This window comes from Peromyscus eremicus, chromosome 8a (genome assembly GCF_949786415.1).
Source record: "Peromyscus eremicus chromosome 8a, PerEre_H2_v1, whole genome shotgun sequence".
Classification (NCBI taxonomy): Eukaryota; Metazoa; Chordata; class Mammalia; order Rodentia; family Cricetidae; genus Peromyscus; species Peromyscus eremicus.
Genome location: NC_081423.1, coordinates 79325387 through 79349660, shown reverse-complemented (window position 1 = coordinate 79349660; position 24274 = coordinate 79325387). Strand labels below are relative to the sequence as shown.

General features: G+C 44.5%; 1 protein-coding gene across 1 annotated transcript in view; it reads right to left on the bottom strand.

The window, feature by feature from the left end:
- The window catches only part of Skap1 (src kinase associated phosphoprotein 1), a 295682-nt gene that overhangs the window by 11883 nt on the left and 259525 nt on the right, over positions 1–24274 (bottom strand). The window contains exons 10-11 of the mRNA XM_059271622.1: positions 22829–22879; positions 14870–14970 (exon numbers count right to left, since the gene is read on the bottom strand). Of these exons, the coding sequence (XP_059127605.1) occupies positions 14870–14970; positions 22829–22879 (152 nt within the window). The remainder of the gene's footprint in view (positions 1–14869; positions 14971–22828; positions 22880–24274) is intronic.

Sequence of the window (24274 nt, the reverse complement as noted above, 5' to 3'; positions counted from 1 at the left end):
CGTGAAGAAGCTTTGAAAAGGAAAGGTGGTGTTTGGACTCTGTTGTCAGGATGGAGACACTATTGGTTTGGATGAAAGAAATGTTGAATGAACCTGAGACCCACACAGTGCTCACCGTCATCCACCATCCAAAGGGTTTATGGGGGATTGTACATTGCCCTAAAAGGATGCTAATCTCAATCGATAAGGAAAACAAAAAACAAAACCCACCAAACCTGCTATAAAAAGAACAGCAAATCCTATAAACAAAAAGCCGTATGGTCACCAACGACAGGCACGTCACACAGCTTGACTCTGCCTCCAGTGGTTCCCTATTGCTGTTTATGGTTTCAAGACTATCACAGGCCTCCTCCAGTCACAGGGCCCTGAGTCCCTGTGTGGTGCTGCAAATACCCTGTCAGTAGGTGTCAGGGGATATCAGGGGGGAAACCAGCAGGCGCCTATCATAAGCCTTAAAAGAGATTAAATACCCTTACTCCATGATTGCTACATTTTAATTTCTCTCCTCCCTGCTGGTTCCTATTTGTATAAGCTCTTCCATGGCTCCCCTGGAGTAGCACAGACATGACCTGGAATGACCATCCCGTCTTGGGATGAGAATTCAATTTCTAGGCTCAGTGAATCCTAGGCTGTTCCAACAGAAGGAATTCACATCCTCTAAGGCTTCAAGCCTTAAACTGGAATCTGTGAACCCTTAGCCTATCTATGGACGGATGGGAAAGACTTTTTGAACTCTTGAAATTGGCCTAAAATTTTGTGTGAATGTATATGTGTGTCTTATGCTTAGGCTTTTCATTAGATTCTCAAAGGGTTTACACACCCTCCACAGTTTACAAACAGCACTCTAGAGGAAAATACAGTGGACTTTGGGGCCTAGGTCTGTACTCTGTCCTAGGATGGACATCTACTTCGCTAAACAAAAATACAACGGAAGAGAACCAGGAATGCCCCTCACTCGCTGAGTCTTCTAGGCATGAGTCCTTCCCATTAGTCTGTTTCCTCCTTCCCGACCGACTGACTGAGCTGCTCCTGTCCTGGGGCACCAGCATTTTCACTGTCACTTAAAAGGGGTGGTGCCCTCTCGGAGCTTTCTGTGGCATTTGGAACAAGCCTTCCAACACGGTCGGTTCTGTTGAGAAGGTTCTGCGATTGGGGGTCTTGGGTGAGTTCCTAAGAGAAAGACCCTCTTTGCACATCAAAATGGTCTTCAAGCTTCTGTGGAATTCCCTGAAAATGTCTCATAGTTTACTCTCTTAAGTGTCAAAGTTCACTGTATCATTGTAAGTAAGAGAATTCCTCTTCAAGAGAACAATCAATCAGCCTTGGACACGAAGGATCAATAAGTGCTTGATATATGCATGGGAAAAGCCAATCAAGTATTGACTTGTGATTGCTTATTTCTCTTAATAGTGCTCATTTACCATATATTATCACTAGTAAAGATGTGAACTTTGAATTCCTAAGCAGCATAGATTGTATATTCCAAGACCAGCATACACACACACACACACACACACACACACACACACACACACACACACACATTCTGGATTGGCCTACAAATTCTGTACTCCTAAAATCCAGCTTTGGGAATGAGGATGTTTTCTTTGAGATAGCCTAAGTTTTAAGAGAAATTGAGGGGGTCTAACTCAGCAAATTCCCATCGGCTGGAAGAAGAAAGCTGGGAACAGGAATTGTTTGCCAAAGACAGACATACCCATTTTTCAGCACAAATAGTTCTGTGAGGAGATTTTTCCTGAAGGGAAAAGGAAATGGTTGGTTGGGTAGCTGGTGGTTTTGTGACACTGGAAAGATTGGAGCCCAGCCCTTGGCTAAAACCTCAGGTAGTTTGGCAGCCTCTCCAGGCTATTTTACACTGTGGTTAAGGTTCTTGGCAATCATTTTGTCTTTTTTCCATTATTCAGAATTTTGGTCTATAGATCATAACACAAATGAATCATTAAGTTTGCTTCAATTGAGCCAGTTTTATTTATTGTTACATTTCAGGGAACTTGCTCTCCTGAAGATTGATGGACCTGGATGTCTGAGGAGATAAGTGTTATAAAAAAAGGGAGCATCCGAAGGTGGTCCACAAAAGCTGGGAGGGCGCTCAGGATGACAAGGCTACAGAGCACATCCCAGCTTACGAATGGAGTGCTCTGAGGAGAACGTGTGCTCCATATGGAGGGCCTAGGAGCACTTGGGGGAGAGGGAACATTAAGCCTCAATGTGAAGCTCATGTCTTGAAGAGGGTGTAAACACATGACCATGGAGTCAAGGCCAGGGAGGGACGTAGGGTCTGAGCACACCAGATGCCGTGGGGGTGGAAATGTGTGTGAAAATTGTGTGTGTGCAAGGATAGGCGACAGAAAAACCATACAGGGAGGGGGAACGTGAAGCAGGTTTGTAAAGAGAGACAGGAATGTGGCAGACAACTTAAACTTCACCTGAAGAAGAAAGGGGACAGGCAAGGTAAACATTTACGGACGGGAGGAACCAAGGTGCCGAGTGCAGAATTCAGGAACAATAGAGGCAGCAGCCTCTCAGAGCTGATAGAATTGTGATACCATGTGAGACGGGCATATTAATATGTATTCCATAAACTGTGCAGCTCCCAGCCCCAACGCTCTGTTTTGCTCTGACCGCAGTACCAGCCTCAGGCACCACAACACAATTTGGAAACAATGTGACGGAAATGTTTAATCTGCTCGGCCCATCTGTGCTGCGTATTTCTCCAGATCTCCCTGAGAGAGGCGCCTTGAATCTCCACATTGCCTTTAATATTCTCCTAAATCACCTCCCCACTGCACTTCAAGGGCCATTGCTACAATATCACAGGTTCATCTAAAGTGCAATGGGGAGGGGTGGGGGGGGAGGTGCAGGCTGGGAGATTTTTTATTTTAAAATAATTTCCAGAGATTGTCTTTTCTGCTTCCTTTAAAAAGAAAAGAAAAAAAAAAAAAAAGGAGAAAAGTTATTCTATTGTTGCCGTAAGGTTATTGAGGTTGTTTGGTGCAAAACAGGGTAGGAAAGAGTGGAATCATTCTCCAAAGAATTATATTTATTAATCTCCATTCCCTCCATTGGGCATGGGAGGGGTGAGCAGCTGCTTGTGTCCTCTTCTCTTTTTCTTGCACCTTGCTAGGGTGAGGCGCTCATTAGGAGCTGTGGCTCTCCAGGCTCATGGCATCGGATTTGGGCTTGGCAGTTCTCAGGGCTCACCCTGCCGCTGCGCCACTCCAAACAAAGCACTCTACATTTATTCCCTGGCCAGCACGCCCTCATCAGGAAAGGGCACTTTATATTTTTGATTTTTGGCGGAAACCTCCTTGATTTTCTCCCTTTTAAATGCAGATGTTAAATGTTGGAGTACCACTGCATTTCCACACCTGATTTTGCCAGATTCAGCTATGCGGGGGCTAGAATGGGAAGCTGAAGTGGGTTTTGGAGAAAGAGGGGATAAGTCACTGTGTTTTGGACCCTAGATGAATGGGAGAGAGTTGCACATCACCAAGAAAATTAGGATTCCTTTTGCTTTGTGAATTAAAGAAATGAATAATTTAATCTCAAGATTGTTCCGGCGAGGGAAAGGCGAACGTCCCAGTTGCAGGGGCCCTACAGCCTGTCGGTGTGTTACATCATCTGCACACATAGGCGTTTCCATGACAACAGCTTATAGCTTCATTTCCTGGATCCCTCTAGGGGGTGTCACAGCCAGATCCACCTGCTTTTCACCCTACCCTCGGTGGGGTCATGGTAAGGTCGCCAGAATAAATGAACGCGGGTACTAATGATCTGTTTACTGCTGTTTATGCTCTGTGTGTGTCAGGGGCATGCACATTTAGAGAGCTCATTATGGCTGCAATTAGAATGCACCATCGCTAGATATTTAACTCCTTTTTCTTTTAAATTAGCATTTTAATAACATTCTTTGAGCAGAGAAACAAAATGACCATTTTTCACGGACAAACTTCTAGCTGTAGGTGCAACTTTAATAGCAAAGTTGTGAAGGAGAAAGAAGGGAGAGAGGGGGAAAAGGCCATTTTTACTACATTCACCCTCCTCCCTACCAAAAGGATATTTTTATTTGCTTTCTAACACACTCAATTTCCTAAATTTGTTTTGAATCCAATTATTTGGGGTGGTTGAAAGTACTGTGCTCTTGTTGGACGGAAATTAGCAGCGATTGAAATTAACTTTTTATGTGACCTGTGAAAGGGGCTAAAATAATTACAAGTGTGGAAGAAATCCTCCTTCCAGGAGACCCTCGCTGTAGGAGTGGGCTGCGACACTATTCTCAGCTTATCTTCATACTGCAACCACCAGGACTTTGTTTTTTTTCTTTAAGAAGGCGACTGTCATGATTGCTTCTGTGTTACAGTCCTTAGAATTATCATACAGAGCGTAAGTGATGACAAACATGCTATTATAAGCAGCATAAATAAGAATCAGGCAGGAAGACAACAATAACATGGTATGAATTACCATTTTAAAAAGGTCAGATCTCAGAGCCTCAAAGAGCAGGAGAGTTGGGACACAGACGAAGCAATGCAGACAGAGACCTACTTGGTCAGAATGTTCTGGAGGCATTGCTTTTTAGGGACCAGCCGACACCTTCTCTAGCTGTTTACAGATGCTCTGTTTGTGTAAAGTACAGTGAAAAATAACAATTTGAATGTTTCGATTATCTTTCCCGGTCCCTTCCATTTTCATTATTTATTTCCTATAAATCGGGACCTTGCTGAACATAATTCTGCAGACAAGGAGGTGGATGGGACAGCCGATGGGAACGAGGAGATAGATGGTGGGTGCGTGCAAGATAGATGCTATGCGTTTATGAAAAGGAGAGGCGTCTGCAATGAGCATCCACAGAGTAGAGCAGGCGAGCGCGCAAACTCTAAGCGCCTTTTATGGATGGCAAAGGTGTAAGGAAGACTTGGGAACAGGCACGGAGAGCCTACCCTCCCGGGTTCCACGTCCAAGTTCTGCCTAAGATGTCCCACGCTTGCTGTGGCTCCCGGTGAACCTCACAAGCCTTTCCATGACAACAGACAGGATTTCACAGCCAGAAGACTTGAGAGGTCAATAGTTGAAAAGCAAGAGTTAGAAAGAGAGATCTTTATCCACAGCAAAACAATCCCACAACCCGCCCGCCCCCCCCATACCACAGAAGAAAAAATTTAAAGACGCAGTAGGAAAAAAAAAAAGGAACCTTTCTAAAAATGCAAGTTTAAAATGTTTATGCTCTTGCCTCAGCCTAGTTGCACCTAAGAATCTGCCATTTCATAAATAAAATACTGATGGCACAGACTATAATTTGGTGATAGCTACCCCAGGACATATCTAGATGCATTTCTGTTATTTTAATTAAATACTGCATTATGGTTTGTGACAACTATGCAGCTACAACGTAAATGAATTCCGAATTAAAGTGTTACTTAGGCATCCAGTAATTTTTGTTTCAGTCCTCAGTTTTACAAAGCAAATAGCTATAAAATCAAGATGTTCATTCATTTACAGATGGAGGAGGGTTGCTGTTGCTGTTTTTTTTTTTTTTCTTCTTCTCCTTAATCCTCATGCACGAAAGGAATCTGGCTCCCGACACTCTCAGCTTATGAACCACATCACAAAGAAAAAGACATCCTCTCGACTAGACTGTGAGATGCTGAATATTAATTGCTGGTATTATGCTTATCTTTGCAGCCAAGTTCTGTCTTTTAGCAGTCATCCTGATGGGCTGCTGCCTTGGACTGCCAGGAAGTCTTTGTTGAGCGGTTCGGAACCTATTTGGTTTCATTTTCTTGAGAAAGAATCATAAAGTTCATAAACGCTCCGTGGAAGTTTCTAGATTTAAGACTCCTTCCAAACATGGGGTATTAGGAAGGACAGAGAAACTCTTGTATCTCTGTGCTTAAAAAAATGTTGTATCTCTTTTAAGAAAAAAAAATCTTTTAAAATTTAACTATATTACCATTTCTTTAATGAACTGGAGATATAATTTGATACCACCAATTGGTTGTAGTTTAAACATCACTTAATTGGTAAATTAGGAGAAAAGTTTGGAATTTTCTCATTTATCAATTGAGTTTCACTCAAATTTTCTCATTTGAGCTTTACTCAAAGTTAATACAATTGGGCAAAAGGATTTTTTTTTTTGGTTTAAATCTGAGGATTTGTCTTTAATATATCCTGACATATGAAAAATTTTAAGATAGCAAGTTTCCTGAACACATCATCTATTATTTCTGTTCGGAGAATCAATATGATCTTTTAATTAGTGTTAAATATCATACGTCTATGGCTATCATCAGCTTCTAGCTTCCTGTGTTCTCACCAGTTGCCTCAAATCTTCTATAATGAACCCTACAACTCTGACAGAAATTACTGCTCTGTATGTTTGCAATGAGGCTATAATGTGCTTCAATATTTTTCGAGTTTGGTTAGAGCGCTGAATCCATACGATATCAAGAAACCCGGGCAGGAGAGGTTGAAGGAGGCTGAGTTCCTTCTCAGAACATAATGACACAGAGACAAAGCTTTGGCGACTCCTTTTAAATAGGGCATGGCACTGAAATGTCATCCAGCCTCTCTGGCAGATTAGCAAGGAGTTTCTTACTAAATCTCTGTCTAATCGACACGCAGCAGACTCTGGAGGAGCTGCTTGTTACAGTCCTGGCGGCAGGAAATGGAGGGATGCCACAGTTAAAGACACAAATTTTCCCTGTAATATATTCCAATGGAAACCTCGGAATCCAATACTACATGGGCATATCTAATAAATTCACAATATTTCAGTCTCAACAGCCTTCACCGGTTAGTTTTAAAGATTTATGTGGTAAAAAATTACTCAGTGATGAATATGGTTTATTCTGTGCAGTATTGGAGGTATAAGGAATTAAACTACCGTCTTTAACAGTGAATTTATTATTACCTCTGTCAAAAGACGAAGCCTTTAACAGCATTTGTTATAAATTCACTACAAAATAAATGGCTGGATTTTTTTTTTTTTTTTTAACACTGGAGTTTGTAAAGCATCAGGCGTTTCTGAGATTAACCTAAGCCCACCATGGCTTAGATGGTTCTATGTAAACATCTGGTATGGGACTTTCCACCTGACTGGCGCGCGCGTGTGTGTGTGTGTGTGTGTGTGTGTGTGTGTGTGTGTGTGTGTGTGTTTTGAAAGTGAAAGGTCCTGACTAGGACAACAGTATAGAAATAAGGAGATTAAAGAGAAAAATGCAGTTGAATCCCCTCTCTCTCTTTGAAAAAGGTTTTTATAATAAAGAGCTGGGATTCAATGGGATAGTGCTGGTGTGCAGTTGGGCCCCTTGTTAGTGGGCGTGCGTGCATGCATACGCACACACACAAACACCCTCTCCCTTTGTCCTCTCTTGGAATGGGTATCCCCTCATTTATAAAAATTACCTGGAAGGAATGAGGCTGCCAGGGTTTGTTCTAGACGATTGGTTCCTGTCTGGGGGAAAGGAATGGCCTCCACTGAATTTGACCGGTGTGTGACCGTTGCCTTCCAGCTGACCCCAAATCCCATTCCCATCCTCCTAACGCTAGCCTCCCATAGGGGTTATTAATGAGAGAAAATACCATCATCATCATCATCTTCGTCATCACAGCACGGTGTTGACCTGCTTGTTAACATGAAATGGGGTGGTGGGGACACCTTCTGTGTTTCTCCCATACCATTATAAATACGAAAAGATATTTTCTGGTGGCGTACCCCTATCTCCCCCTTTGGTTAGGTCAGAGGTGAGTAAGAGTTCTTTGACAGGCATTGATCAGTTTCATCACACTGTTTGGACAGTCTGCGCCCCAGGCCTGTATTTCCCTCCCTCCCTACTCCCCAATTACCTCCCAAATAACCTCGGCACATCCCCCACTCAGTCAGGCAGAGGGTATGGCGCCTGAGGAAGTCCTGAATGGACACTAGATGTCACCAAACACCTCTTTTCCCTCAGAGCCCTGGAATTAAAAAATAAATAAATAAATAAAATCCTTCATTTAAAGCAATTGAGGGGATTAACTTATTGGTTTTTATGAGCGTTCCTGTCACATTCAACTAAACACACCTACAAGAGGAAGTATCATTGTATTCTGACTTAAAAAAAATATACAGATCTCCTAGAGAGGAAGGGCGGGCTCTAGAGAAGAGAATGGTCTATATTGTTAAGCAGTCCTTCGAGGAGGTAAGGGGGGAAAACTGTTTTGTTTTTTGAAATCCCATTACAACATGCACTCCGTTAACACAGCTCTAATGTGCCAGGCCAGGCCAGGCCTTGCTGTATTCAGACAGCGGGAGCCGGAGACAGCCGTCCCATCCCAGGTGGCAAAATGACGGTGTCCTGGTTCATCTAAAGTCCAGGCACCCACATCATGTGCCCCATGATAAACTGTTCCCACCATCCAAGAAGACAGGCCAAAGTCTGGCAATGGTGGAGCCATGAAAAGCCCTTTCTGTCCCGGCTAACCTATCATGTAAGCGTCAACCTTAAGGGACGTCCAACTTGTTACTCCAATGCTGATTTCCAATTCAATAAGACCCCGGACAAGGCCTTAGAGACTCTAACACCCATGGGTGATGGACACAACTGGAGCCCCAGAGATGCAGCCAAGTGACTCAGTTTACCAGTTCAGAGGGTCAGGGGTGGGTTCTTCTACCCAGTTTTAACTAAGTTTTTTTGTTTGTTTTAAAGATTTACTTATTTATTTATTTAATGTGCACAGGTGTTTTGATTGTATATATGCTGTGTGAAGGTGTCAGATCCCCTGGAACTGGAGTTATAGACACTTGTGAACTGCCATGTGGGTGCTGGGAATTGAACCCAGGTCCTCTGGAAGAGCAATCAGTGCTCTTAACCACTGAGCCATCTCTCCAGCCCCCCAGTTAACTAAGTTACTCTTTGTGTTTTTTTGAGACAGTCTCAATATGTGTCCCTGGCTGGCCCAGAACCAGGCTCTTTCAGATTCAACAGAGGTCTGCTTGTTTCTGCCTCTGAGTGCAGGAATTAAAGGTATGTGGCCCCTTCATCCTGCGAAGTTTCTTTTTTTAATTTGTGGGACAGCTCGTGTTTCTGACATAAATCACTTCTGGAGCTGGAGACTGATTTTCCCAATGGGCATTCTGTTCTGTGGTATTTCAAGCAGCAAAAGAAACACCTATATTATTTAGAGGAAATGTTCTCTAGGGAGAGACCCTGCTGGCTGGAAGTCAGGTTACTTCTCAGAAAGGGGACTTGTGACCTTTCTTATCCAGATAGAAGCATCTTTATTTTTATTTATTTATTAGTTTTTCGAGACAGGGTTTCTCTATGTATCCCTGGCTGTCCTGGAACTCTTGTAGACCAGGCTGGCCTTGAACTCACAGAGATCCACCCGCCTCTGCTTCCTGAGTGCTGGGATTAAAGGTGTGCCACCACCACTGCCCGCCCAAATGGAGGCATTTTACTTCCCTTTTCCCCCCACGGACAATAAGTGGCTGTAGTGTTGCTGGTCCACTCGAAGGCCACCTCCGAGACAAGGAGGTAAGCCAGGGCAAGGTGTCACCGCACTGAGGGTGATTGGGCACCTGCCCTGTCATGCCTGCTGCTCAGACAGAATGGATTTTTGGAGTACACCTGTTGTTGAACCCCTGCCAGGTACTGATGGCCACTAACCCCCAAATCACTTTCCCCCGCTGTTGATGCTTGGAATGTCAGACAGGACCGAGCAGCAGCCGGCGTGTATTTCAAACACAGCAGATGGATTTTTATATTAGCTCCTATTTCATGTGCAGGCAGAGCGACCGCCTCACTAAAACCGCAGCCTCAGTGCTGCCGAGTTCGCTTCTGTGAGATTAATTCTGTGAAATTAATTGGGACAAGATTGAAAAGGAAATTAAAATGCAGCTGAGTGAACAGGCCTCTCAAACACCTTTTCCCTGCTCTATTCAAACTTGGATTCTGCGGTGGTCGCTGGCATCGTGGGAAGTAATTTACGAGAGGCAGGCTCTCAGGAGTGATCCGTTACGTCTGAGAAGACCTGCACCCAGCGCCACAATCTGGAGCCACTGAAGAGCGTTAAACACCCTGCTGTGGCTTGAGCTGGGTCCCGGCTCCTGGGTGGGTGGGTGGGGGGCAGGGAGGAAGGGAGTTACTAGAAAAAAAAAAGCCGTTCAGAAATATCCGGGCCCAAAAGGGGTGCAGGAGCATCCGCTGGATGTTCACATCCGCTTCGTTATTAAAATCTTCCTCTAATATATTTTAAGACCCAAACTGGAAGCCAGTGAGTTAAGTGGGTATGAGGCTGCATGCGACCTAGGATGTTCGGATGTGCTGAGCTACGGTCAGCAGGAGGGCTTTCTGCTCACTGGGTCCTTGCTACTGCTGTGGGATGGGGTGCGTGGCTCTGGCCTCTTCAGGAAGAGAAGTTGGGAGGCTCTTCCTGGCGCCAGTGATGAGATTTCTAAACCACAGAAGACACGGTGGATTTCCATGTAGGCCTCTTCATTGGGTAGTGTTCTTACCCAAGTGAGAGAACTTTGTGCCTCAACTGACGGAGCTTCCGAGAAATGCTTGGTATATGAACCACTTTTTTCATTAAAAAAAAAAAAAAAAAAAAAAAAAAAAAAGATTGGAGCTACATTTGTTTATATGTGTGTGCACAAGTGAACGCCACAGCTCGTGTGTGTGTGTGTGTGTGTGTGTGTGTGTGTGTGTGTGTGTATGTGGAGCTCAGAGTTGGGAGTTGGTTCTTTCTTTCTGCCATGTGGGTCCTGGGGATGAAACTCAAGTAGGAGGCTTGGTGGCAAGCACCTTTACACACTGAACCATATTGCTGGCCCTCATTTTGCTCTTACCTTACCAAAAATTCATTAAACTCATAGTAGATGCCCAACACCCAAGGGTAGTTTTCGTGTAGTGTTAGCGGAAGGCAGAGAAGAACATACGAGTTGTAGTTAATTAAGGGCTACATACTTCTTCATATACATTCTCTGGTCACAACCCTATGAACAGAAACTATCCTACTTTTTACAGGTAAGGACATTAAAGTCTGAAAGTTTAAGTGACTTTTTCCAAGGTCATATAAATAACCTGCCTGAGAACAGGATAGCTGATAGGCATTTGGTTAACTATGGAGTGCAGTTCCCTATCTATCTATCTATCTATCTATCTATCTATCTATCTATCATCTCTCTCTCTCTCTCTCTCTCTCTCTCTCTCTCTCTCACACACACACACACACACACACACACACATACACACACACACACATACACACACACACACACACACACACACACATCATCTATCTTTCTGTCTATCTATGGGGCAGAGAGATGGGTCAATGGTTCAGAGCACTGGCTACTGTTCCAGAGGACTCGGGTTCAATTCCTAGGACCCACAACCATCTGTAACTCTAGTTCCAGAGAACCTAAAGCCCCTCTTCTGGTCTCTGAGGGCACAGGCATACACACAGGCAAAACAACAATACATAGTAAATAAAAACAAACAAACAAATCCCCCAAACCCAGCAGGGAGCAACAGGGGCCCAGAGCTAAAAGCTGATATTTTTCTGCTCCTGTCTGCTCATACCCCTTCCAGGCCCTGTGTCTCCTTCCTCCAGACACTCTTTCCAGAGTCTTTCCTCCCCCCAAGTGCCTATATTTTCTGAGACAGGGTTTCTTTATTATGTAGCCCTGGCTGCCCTGGAACTCAAAATGTAGACAGGCTGGCCTCAAACTCACAGAGATTTGCCTGTGTCTGCTTCCCAAGTGCTGGGATTAAAAGAGCATGTCATCACACTCAGCCCAGTATTTCTTTAATAAAGGGATTTAGCTTGGTAGTAGAATATCCATGGCCTAGCATGCAGAAGGCCCTGAATTTGATCTTTAGCATCATAACTTTTACTCAGAGAGGGATTAAACCAGTTGCACCTATGGGGGTGAAGACAAAACAGTTTGTAGATGGAGTGTTTGCTGTTTAAATGGAACAAGTAACTAAAGCTAAGAGAGAGTTCTGTGTGGATTTCTTATGCAGCTTTGCAACACCAGGCCCATTGTGTTTGGAATGGGAATATCTAGGGTGGGGGAAACGACTCCCTCACTTTACAGGTAAGGGAACAAGTCCAGGTGAGCTGAGGTGTATAGCTGTGCGCCATACATTTCCCAGGGAAACAGACATCTGCCAGTTTCTAGACAGAGGCTTCTCTTGCCCAGCGAAGGTGCGGCTGGCCTTTGGAGTAAAGGAATATGGAGTTCTCCAGACATCATTTTCTTGGACTAAACTTAATTTGGGTTATTTTGTTCTCTTGCTCCAGCTATGAGAGGTAGGCTGGTTCCAGCATAGGAGGCCAGCTGGGGCTGAAGCGGGATGAATATGAGAGACAGTTCCGGAGAGCAGGGACTGGCCGAACTTCTGGATGGTATTGGAATCTCCTATCTGTACGAATTGGTTTGTTTGTGCTTTTTAGAGACAAGCAACTAGGATGGGAGGTCTTTTAAGGTTCTTTCCTGTCCAAGGGCTCTGAGTTAGGTAATAGAATCAAGGCAAATCCAATCCCAGATGCCCCCCAAGCCGACGTTAAACCGGAATGCAGCTTCGTAAAGGAACGTTCCTGAACGGCCACCTTCTCATTTCCTCCTCTGATTTGCAGGGATTAGCAACATGAGGAAGGGAGGCACCTGGTACAGTTTAGGGGGCAGAAATACTAATGGACTTAGAACCTTCCGGAACAGTGGAGAAAGAAGCTGATGGAATTAAGCCAGCGAGGCATTTTCACTGAATTAAACTCCACGCATTAGCATGTTGTCATGGAGGGGAGGGGGGACAGAGGTTGATTTTAAAAGACCAGTCTAAGGTTCTTAGGCATCTCACAGAAATACCACAGCCATGGTAACCGCACACCATTCTATATTGCGGGACAGGTCACTGCACAGCCCCTTAGATCTAACTGGAGGAATGGGACCCCCAGTGAGAAGCCATTAACAAAGGCAAAAGACATGTAAAACAAACAAAATAATCATGACAGAGAGAGAAGGCCAGCCGCCAGCCTGGCTCTGCACCCCCCTCCTGCTGCAGGCACCTCCAGACAATGTAAACAGTTAATTTGTTCACCTGCAGGCTCTGGGCAAACAGAGGCCTGGTCACACCTGAGTGGATAACTCGATTACCCCGTAATGCCAGCACGGTAATGTACACAAATTCTATTACACAGCAAACCTTGCTTTCGGGCATTTGAAATACCAATCAGGCCAATGTCCACTCCCTTCTTCGCTTCCAATTTATTTTTGGTGTATTGGAGCTGCACCGAAATTGTAGTAGGGTGGTGCTGAGTTAGAACGGCAGGGGAAATCACAAGAACATTGTGATCTCACCCAGCGGGCCTGCAAAGCTCTTACCTTCCTGCAAAGGGCTAGGTCTGAATTTAGTCCCCGCTCCCCCTCCAGACAGGGTTTCTCTGTGTAACAGCTCTGGTTGTCCTGGAACTTGCTCTGTAGACCAGGTTGGCCTCGAACTCACAGAGATCTGCTTGCCTCTGCCTCCTGAGTCCTGGGATTACAGGTATGCAACACCACCACCTGGCTAGTTCTTTGTTTAAAGGGGCCTGATTCATTGGAATCACTGGAAGACACCTAGCGTCAGACTTGGTCTGTTCATTTTTTATTGATTTTTATTGATTGATTGATTGATAGATTGATTGTGTATGCCTCAGTGTACCTGTGGAGGTCAGAGGACAACTTTTGGGAGTCAGTTCTCTCTTTCCACCATATCTCTGGGACTGAACTCAGGTCTTTGGCCTTGGCAGCAAGTGCCTTTACCCACTGAGCCATTTTGTCCACCCCTTGGTCTGTTCTAAAGGAGCTTATTTCAAGCACAAACAGATCCTTGGTGTAAGTAGTACCAGTCATAGAATGAAGAGAAACAGCAAACGTGGTGTTAATAACACAGTGGGTTTTCTCTTTTCCTTCGTGAAGTCCACATACTCAGCAATTAAAGAGCAAATTATGCCTACTTCAAAACCGTGTTTGTAGATATGGATGGGATACATGGAGAGAGGCCTTTATGATAAAGTCTCTTAGGAACAGAACATGTTGTCTTAGTCTGGCTATATAATATGTGTGGTCTTTGTTGTTGCTTTGCTTTTTACAAGGGTGATAACGAATAGTTCCCTCAAACTATAGCCTACTACTCTGGAAGATTCTCCTCATTATGATAGACAGGCAATACTCCATCCCTTAAAAAAAAAAAAAAAAAAGCCCTGTTGCTATACTACCAACAATAGTATGTACTAGCTGTGTCTAGGGGTTAACTTATGCCTGAGGAAGAGAATAAAGTTAGCTGGGCTGTGTGGGATTGGATTCAGTAGGTTGGTCTTATCAGCACTGGCTCAAACCAATTGTGCTAAATGGTTCTGACTCCTCCTCCCACAGGTAATTATATTATCATCTCATTTATCTATAAAAGAAGCTAGTTTACCTAGCCAGAATGTTTTCAATAGCATTACAAAGTAATAAATTATGTACATAGTGTAACCTTTATGTATCATAAGTCCTTGGAAAACATTAAAATTTTGATTGGCATAATTTTAGTATTGTATCTATCTATCTATCTATCTATCTATCTATCTATCTATCTATCTATTAAATTTGCTTTATTGTATTTTTAAAGGTGAAAAAATAATTCCTGGACCTGAATTTTTAATTGAAAATTTTTCCTAAGAATTACACGTTAAAGGGACTTTTGATCTGTGTGGAAGAAGAGCCATGTAATATACAGAGAGAGGTATTACAGCATGCCATTATTCTGACTATGGTAATGATACTAACAGGAGTGAAAACATGGACTTTGGACTCAAGCCCTATGTTCCATGTTTTTACCTTGCTCAGAATGCGGATGAGGTCACCTCGTTGGAAGGACAGTTCATCTGGCTGGTCACCATGGCAATCCCACAGGCCTTGGTAATAGTTGGCGTAGTCCACTGATCAAAGAGAAGAAAAAGCAAAGATAAAAGGAGTCAGTTCTGCTGCAAATGGAAACCAGGGTTCTGATAGAGCCTCTAGGAAACTTAAGAGTCAGGGGGCTCCAGAGGACATTCAGTTATACGCAAAGGACTATGGGAGGAGGAGATCATTAACTCCCATAAAATATTTACAGATCACCCCTAGTAGGAAATTCTACTCAACAATATGGTAATAGATGTATTTATTAATGGAAGAAAATCAGGCACATAATCTCTCAGTTGGTTCGCAAACAAGTGGGACAAAGGTGTTTCCCAGTAGACTTTCTGGATCCAGGGAATCTAAATATCTGAGGATGTCTCTCTCTCTCTCTCTCTCTCTCTCTCTTTTTATTTTATGCATTTAAGGAACACATCCTTCTGCCTATCTCCAAGAGAGGCTGAGTCAGCCAGCGTTCTTCTGCATCATGGCTCACATTTTGGCCTCCTCTGTTACACGGGAGCTTCCTCCCAGGCACTTCCCACCCAGGTACTTCCTGAGGTAGTCACCAATAAATACCGAAACGAATAGCCCAGTCTTTAAGTGGAGCCATGGGGGTGTCTCATCCATTACAACTAAATTCTGGGTGGGCTGGCCCTTTTCCAGCATCTCATTTGTAGACCCTGAACATGTCTGCCAAGATTTATCTGCCAGCCCCCGGGGAACAGAAACCAAAGTGATCTGCATTAAAAATGAAAGCCACTGAAGACAACAAACCAAGCTTTAGAAAGCACTGGAGAGATTTACTGGGCTTCTCAGCGAGGCTAGATGGCAATGATGCCACAGGACAGCCATCGATTCTTAACAATGAAGAATTCGTATTGATCCTCTTCTACCCGGAAAGGTTAAACACGAGCGCACAAAGTGGGAGAACATCTGGGGATTTGAATGGCAGGAGAGCTAATGCCCACTGGACCAGGGATACTCCGTGTTTCTTAGGCTGTTTCATACGAGAGCTGTGAGCCTAGCACCTGCCAAAGGTGAAATTTGGTTGACGGGATTCAGGAGTCCTGCGAGGTAGTTAAAATCTATGTGATTTTTTAGCTGGTACATGTCCGTAATCCCAGCACTTGGGAGGCTAATTCATGAATTCCAAGCCAGCCTGGGTTACACTGTGAGATTCTGTCTTGAAACGCAAAATGAAAAAAGAAATTGTGTGGTATTTTTTGGAGACTCTGTCTCATCTCTTCCCACCTACTCGAAATTTGTTTGGACCCTCTCACGGGCACGGATGGTTCTAAGGCCTCTCCTGATGGGAACAGACGGGGAACAAATGGTCAGTGGGACACAGAGGACCTGGCTCTACTCCCCCCCCCCCCACAATTTGTCCCTAACTTATGAATAATTCATAACAGAGGCCCAGTGGAACGAATCCCTATATGTCTTTGAAAAAGACTCTTATTAGGCATCTTAGAGGGCACACAAGCAGAGGAGAGACTGACTCCTTTAGGTAAGAGCAGACTGCAAACAGAAATAAAAATGTCAACTCCAGAGACGGGGGCGTGTTTTCTTTACACAGAGAATTGTCTGTCTCTGCAGTAGACAACAGAGGGCAGCAAACAGAATAACCGCAGGAAACCGTCGGCCACCGACTTAAGAATATGTTGGGAGAAAAATGTTAACTGTTGAACAGAGAAAGCATATATTTTGGGGGACATTGGTGCATGAAATGATAGAGAAATATCAACCTTGAAAAGCGATGGCAGTTTCCCCAGAGGATATGTTACACATCCTCAGTCGTAAGGGAGTTCATAAATCACCCCAAGAGTTTGACTAAGTCTAGGAATGAGGAGTCAATTTTGACATCAATATTTTTTTTTTTGTGGATTTGTAGATGGCAGAGAAAATAGTCTTTTTTAAAAACAGGTTTAAAAAACGAAGTTTAGCTATTTGTGAATGGTAGAAAGGCATTCTCTAGCCTAGTGCATAGTCACTTGGAGTTTCTGCTTCTCACGGGGTGCTTGGGTGTGCGCTCTGAAGGTCCCCTTTGGGGATATATGAGATTCCTACTGAGATTTGATAATGGTGGAAGAGAATGCCCCGGGAATGGCCTAAATGAAAAGCACAGTAAAAAGAAGGCACAATGGTTCACACCTATAATCCCAGAAATCAGAAGGCTGAGTCAGGAGGATTGCTTTGAGTTTGAGGCCAGTCTGGGCTACAAGGTGAGTTCATGACTAGCCTGGGCTATATAGTGAGAGAGATCTTGTCTCAAAACACAGGGAGCTGGAGCACAGGGAACCAGGGAGACAGATAGGGAGACAAGGAGACAGATTCAATCAATCAGAGGGAATGACAAGAGCCTTCTAAGACACAAAAAATACAGAAAGTCCTTTGGTGTTCCGGAACCCAAGAGACAGCTTAGCCTGAGATTAAGGACCATGACGGACAGCTCTGAAAAGTTAATCAGAATGACAGGGCTAAAACTGGAGAACATATTCAACCTGCTATCTAGACAGAGGTATGTTGGTAGTAAGAAGATCAATGGGGGAGTCATTCTTTAGCTGGATAAGGTTGGACCCCATACTGCAAGATCCTTGTTTAACTTGTGTGATTTGTATTTATGGATTTGTGTACAGGCAACTTCATGATTTCATTTCTTGGCATCCATCAGGTCTCTGCACAGCACTTAACTGAATACCAGGGCCTGTACTAGACACTGGGAATTCCACACTGGTCATACATGGTCCCTGCTCCCAAGGCTACCCTCTAGTGGGGGAGGCACTGTGAACCAGAGTTCCTATCCCAGGATTCAGGACCCTGAGGAAGTTGAGAATGCTCTGCTAAGAGGGAACTTAGCGGAGTCTTCAGGATCGGGGACAGCTTCTTTGAAGCTTCAGTTGTCTACAAAAACCTGATCTGCTGAGTGTCACAGAAAGACCTTGAAGTTGGGAGGAGGTGAGGCTGAGCAAGACTTCATGCCTGATGCTTGGCCCCAGGAAAGGCCTGAGGGTCTGCAGCTCCGCAGGGCCAGTTCACGATGCCCTGAACCAAGCTTGCTCATCCTCTCAGGAGACTGAGAGCAGCTACTGGATTCCTAGGACAGGGAAAGGAGTTAGGAGCCTGACAGCAAGACTTGCCTGTCTGGGCTGGCTTCTGGCCCAGTTAGGTTTCCACCACACTGGCAACAACAGCCTAAGTCAGAAACGGTGCAGTCTTCTGACCAGTTAATTAATTCAAAACATCCCCATTCTCATTTTGAGGACATTATTCCATCTAATTATTTTTTTTTCCAGTCTGTCCATTTGGAATGAAAAACAAAAGAATAAAGCTTAATGCCAGCATTTCTCAATGTCTCTCCAAAAAAAAAAAAAAAAAAAGCAAAAAAACCGTAACTCGGCACTAAATAAAGCCTGGTAATTCAAAAGCAAAAGCTCTAATATATTCAGCATAAAACAGACAGAGGACCTAGAGCAATAATGGTAACACTAATAACTAAAACAGTTATAACAATTAACAACAATTACAATGAAAGGGAAGCTAATGGCGATGATCACTGCATTTAAATCGCTAACAGCGCTGAGAAGGAGTTTTTCTAGAGAAAATGGGGGGGGGGGGCGGCAGGGAGTGTCTTGTTCTTTCTAATCCTGTGTAGGGGAGGCTAAGCTTCAAGTGAACAGAGTATCACAAAGAGCTGACATAGAATTGTTTTCCTCTTTTCCAGGTGGTTATCACAAGTTATTTGTCACCCCACATCAGGTTCTTTGTGACCGGCGACAGGCATTTCTCCTCTGCTGGAGTCCAGGCTGGTGCTCCTGGGAGCACCTAGGCAAAGGACCGGGAAGGACACCTGTCTGGCTTTCCTTGTCTTCCGGAACAGCAGAAGCTGACTGTCCTCCCAGAGTTCAGCTGTGAGGACACTGGGTGACTTCAGAGTTCAAGCTGAGACCCGGGGAAAGAGGCTAAAAGGCGACAGTCAGTGCGTTGTTTACATTTTCTCAATGAATGTAGGGTGTCAATGAGGCCTGGCAGCAGGCACAGCTGTTTAAATTAGGAACACCAGGGACAAAAGCTTGCAAACAAACCTAGCAGGGTAGGGCCCAGGGAGAGTTGGACCAAAACTCTGTGAACAGTGTCTTGAAATGCTGCGGTCTAAGCCAAGCCAGGAAGGGCCGCCATCTTTAGTCCATTCAAAGCAGACACCCACTGCTACTTTATTAACGATTTCAGAAGTATGAAAAAATTCATCAGGTGCACTCACTGTGGCACCGGGAGAGTGGTTTTTTTGCTCATTTTCAATAGCATTTGCTTATGGTTCAAGCCCATTTCATTTTGAATAATGAAATTACCATGCTCCTTAATTTTGCAAGTGTGATTTATGTGTGGGGAATAATCAAAGGTCCTGATCTCACCTCATCTGTTCCTTTTATTTTATTGGGTCAAAATTTTTAGCTGGGTGATGCTCAGCTCACTGTTGGTCTTGGAAAAACCAAAGGGTAAGAGCTGCAGGAGTCTATGTATCCTCTCTTTTCTTTGGTGTGGGAGTTCTCTGTCTGCGGGCACCACCGTGGGCCTTCAGAGGGGCTCCAGGATGGAAAGCTCATGAATAATCACTTTTCTGCTCTTCTGAGATGACTGGATGCTTATTAAGACCACGCCTGGTTTGCCCACAATTCTTGAGAGAGAGAGAGAGAGAGAGAGAAAGAGAGAGAGAGAGAGAGAGTTAGAGAGAGAGAGAGAGTTAGAGAGGGAGAGAGAGAGAGAGAGAGAGAGAGAGAGAGAGAGAGAGAGAGAGAGAGAGAGAGGAGAGAGCCCATTCCAAGGTCTTCTTTGGGCAAGGATTTGATGTATCTAAGGGTGACTTGTGTCTCCACAGTATGTACACCCAAAGCAAAGGTAAATTTTATACAAACAGCCCAGAGCGAGTCTTGCTTTGGGCTACCCAGAAGTTACCTTCTCACAGCAAGGCAGGAAAATATGATCACACCACTAAAGACTTTTAGTGTTAGCTCTGCTATGGGAGTGCTAGGCTGGAATTTAGAGAAAATCTGAGGTGTTGAAGAGTCACTCATTAAAGTAACCCTGTTACTAACAGTCATGCTGTAAAGCGAGCTCTTTATAGATTGAGCAATCAATACTACAAGGCCGTGATAGATTTTCTAGGTAACAGAATAAAATAAAAGAAATTGCATCTTACAGGGTCATTAACACTCAATAAGGATAAACTGAATTCTGTTCCTCCCTCCCTCTTCGGATAAGATCTGGAGTTGGGCTTTAAAAATGTTAGCAGGTCTGTCAGAGGGGAGAGGAGCAGCAAGAGACAGGGTCTGTGGGGTAGAGTCGCAAGTGCTCAGATGCCAGATGCCACAGCACCTTACAGGGAAGGGCAGCGGGACAGGCTGGTTTGCTTAAAGCCTTTCCCTCCCAGACCCCTGAGAAAAACTAAAAGAAGCAAACATACATAGCTGATCTATGACCTCCCGAGGAATCTCCTCCGTCCCAGCCTTCACTGAGGCTGTTGGCTCTTCCCCCAGGTCTCTGTATTTTGTTGTTATAGAACTAAGAGAAGACATCGGGATGTTACGTATGTGTTGCAGTTCTTACAGCTTCTTTGGAGAAAAGGCACTATAAAAATTCAATAAATAAATAAGTAAACGCAAATAATAAAAATCCCTGCCTCAGCTTCTGCAGAGAGAGCGAAAAGTCCTCCTGTTTTTTTAATCGCCAAGTCACCAATCATTATAACTGGTGGGAAGTCCAAGCCGCAGAAACATATTTAAGAGCTAGCCTTATGTTAACGACACCTATTTGCGAGGCAGAAAGTATGGGGAACAAAAGATTTCTTCCTGCTTGAATTATACCTGTTGGGATAGGTAAAAGATAAATCTCCTCTCACCTCCCAGATAGAAACTGAGAGAGAGGGAGAGAGAGAGAGAGACAGAGAGAGAGAGAGAGAGACAGAGACAGAGAGAGAGACAGAGAGAGACAGAGACAGAGAGACAGAGACAGACAGAGAGAGACAGAGAGAGACAGGGAGAGAGAGAGCACAAGCCACTCAAAAGGAGAAAATGAGAGGAGGGAGGATTCTGGGAGGGGAATGCTAGACTTTGCCAGGAGACTGACACTTCCTGACTGGAGTTTGATACAATGTTGGCCATAAGAAGCTTCCAGCTGTCCACCCAAGGCATCCACATAGAATGTATCTTCCTATGCTGGTGATGGAAGTTGGTTGAGAAACGCCTTAGTTGGGACATGCTTGGTCAGAACAGATTTTCTGTTGGAATTCTGTATAGCAAGTAGAAAATGATAGAAATTAGGTTTCAGGGCTGGAGAGATGCTCAGCTGTTAAGGGCTAAGGATCACAACAAAACTTCAGAAATCAGGTCTCAGAGGACTTAATTCCACGTGCTGGAAGCCTCCTAACATCTTTGAAGCTTCCGCACCCCGCATACTTTCCCTTCTGCTTTGGTAGCACGACCTCGGATGCCATGGAGCATCTTCCCTCTTCCCTGAGAGAAGCTGGAGCTTTGCAAACCTGAGTCCTTCACTAAACCTTTGAGAGTCACCGCCTCCAGGGGTGGCGAAGATGGCTCAGTGGGGAAAAGCGTGTGTCCAGCAAGCAGGAAGACGCAGGTTTTAATCACCAAAGTCCACCCAAAAGCCAGGCAAGGTTCCACATAATCTGTAATCCCAGTGCCTCCACGGCAAGATGGGGGACAAGAGACTAAAGAATCCTGGGGAGCAGGTCCTGGGCCAGCGGGCCAGGCGACCAGTGGAGTGATAAAACAGCAAGGAGATCCTGCCTGTGTCAAACCAAGGGTTCCCGGTCAGGCCTAAGATCGACACTGGAGGTTTTCCTCTGACCTTCACACACACACACAGGCACGCACGCATGCACGAACGCACGCATGCACGCATGCATGTGCGCGCACACGCACATGCACACGCGCGCACACACACGTTCATTTGCCACGAAGATTGAAAGGGGAAAAGATACTTTGCTAAATGACTATGAATGAGAAGAAGAGGCAAAAGGAAAGGAGGAGAGGCAAGAGAGAAGAATGAGAAAAGGGCCAGAGAAACCAAGAGAGAGCCAGCTGGGAGGGAATTGGAGAAAGAACTCCCGAGCTTAACATTTCCATAGATCCTGGGGGCTGGGGAGGATCTGCTTGTATCCAAATCAGACCTGAATCCGGCTCTGCTGATAGAATGAAGGTCCTTGAGGTGGCCCAAACAACGTGGGGCACTCCCTCACTGATAATGGAGTAAGTCCTTGGCCCACTTCAGGAGACACCCCCCCCCCCCACCTCCGGCATCTGACCTTAGGAGGGATGGGCTCGCTAACAGCCTGAAGCATGGCTAACAGTCTGGGATGAATCAGATGTAATTTTGTATTCAACAAACCTGCTACATATTCATTTCCGAATGTGCCTGGCATCAAACCAGCCCATGCGAAGTCAGCACCCCCCAGTTGTTCTCTGCTTCACCCCAGCTTCACTTTTCAGATCTGACACATTTCCATTCCCCTCTGAACTCGCAATCTCCGAGCCTCTCAGGGAGGAGACATTTCCATTCTTTCCATTCTCCATCCTCTGATCTCTTAGAGATGAGGCAATTCTATTTACACTGCACTGATTTAAGAAATACTGATAGGAAAAAATAAATATCTGGTTTGGCTTCCCACCTTCTGAAGACAAATCTTGGCTGCACTAGGACATCGATTAAAGTGATTGGGTGTCTGCTTTTCAAGTTAAGGCACTTCTCTATCCAGCCACTCTATTTTGGGCTTTTGGGGTCGTGTACCAGAACTCTATTCATTAGAGAGTCCAGTAATGGTAGTGCTTTCTCAACCTGGAAGCCCCGTTGTTCCACCCCGTGTTGTGCGATCGTGTCTTGTACCTCGCCGTCCATGAGTGCCGCGTGCATCCTCTTCTAAATCAAGGTCTTCGTCTGAGGGGACAAATGATCAGCGTTAGCCATCAGTGGGGGGTGGGGTTTGGTCTTCACGCTCTTTCTTTTGAGGGGGTCACCTTTCTCTGAGCTCACTGACCTCCTTCCCTTTCTTGTGTTTCAAAGCAGAGTCTTGCTATGGAGCCCAGGGTGACTTTGAACTCATGATCTCCCTTACCTTAGCCTCTCAAGAGCTGGAATTACAGGCATGTGTTATCATGCCTAGTTAGGGAACTTTGTCCCTTAAAGGAACTTTCATTAACACGTTTTCTTCTTTGCCCTCCTCAATCATCTCTCACCTTTGGATCGGCCATCCTCTCCTCCCCTTTCTATTCATTATCCATTTCTCACGTTCTGAAGTACACACTACACTCTAGAGGCTGCCCTAGGAACAGGGGACACACAACAGACAGGCATGCCAAAGTTCCTGCCTTGATGGAGCTTCCAACCCATTGAATCACCAAGGGGCTTATCATGAGACCCAACTCTTTCTCTCAACCCCCATTTCTTCTTTCTTGGTGGGATTCTTGCTTGTATCTATTATCTGCATGCAGCCATCTTCTTTGGCTTTAGTCACTCCAGAGTTAGGGTTTGAGAGAGAGGGGAGAGAGAGAGAGAGAGAGAGAGAGAGAGAGAGAGAGAGAGAGAGAGAGAGAGATTGGGAGTGAGTTTTTAAACCTTCTGTGATTAATTAGTCCTTAACATATCCATTTTTGTTCAGCTGTATCGGAGGCTGGTCATGTACATAGTTTTATGTTCCTCGTACTTGAGGCCTGTAGTTATCTTTTTACTGTTTTATTTAGCCTGCCTTGTTCATTAGAGTATAGGCTCCTGAGGGCAGATGGAATGGTCTTTTAATTAATTGCTGGGGATTCACAATGGGTTCTAAGTCAATGTTAGTGTCTAACTCCAGTCAAGTGTTTATATGGCCAAAGTCACAATGTGATTGGCCCAAGTTTCTTACCCTCATTAACCTGTTTCATCTCAAGCTTCATACTACTTGATGTAACAGGAACTGGGCCTTTATTAAGAAAGTATGTGTGTTAGACTAACATTTAGTAATCCTATTTTATAATATAGAGTTATAATGTGTATATACATGTACATGGGGCAGAAATAGGCTCACTATTCTTTTCTCTCACTATCCCCTCTCCTTTTGTCTTACACAGCACACACACACAGTCAGACAGACAGACACACATACACACATGTGCACACACACTTGCCTTACATCCTGTGGAAAAGGAGCACTTTGAAGGAATATTTTCTAAAAAATATTTTCTTATTTTTTGCATATGAATATTTCACCTGTATGTATGTGTACCACATGTGTGCCTAGTGCCCGTGGAAGAGAATGTTGGATCCCCTAGGACTGGAGTTACAGGTTTTTGTGAG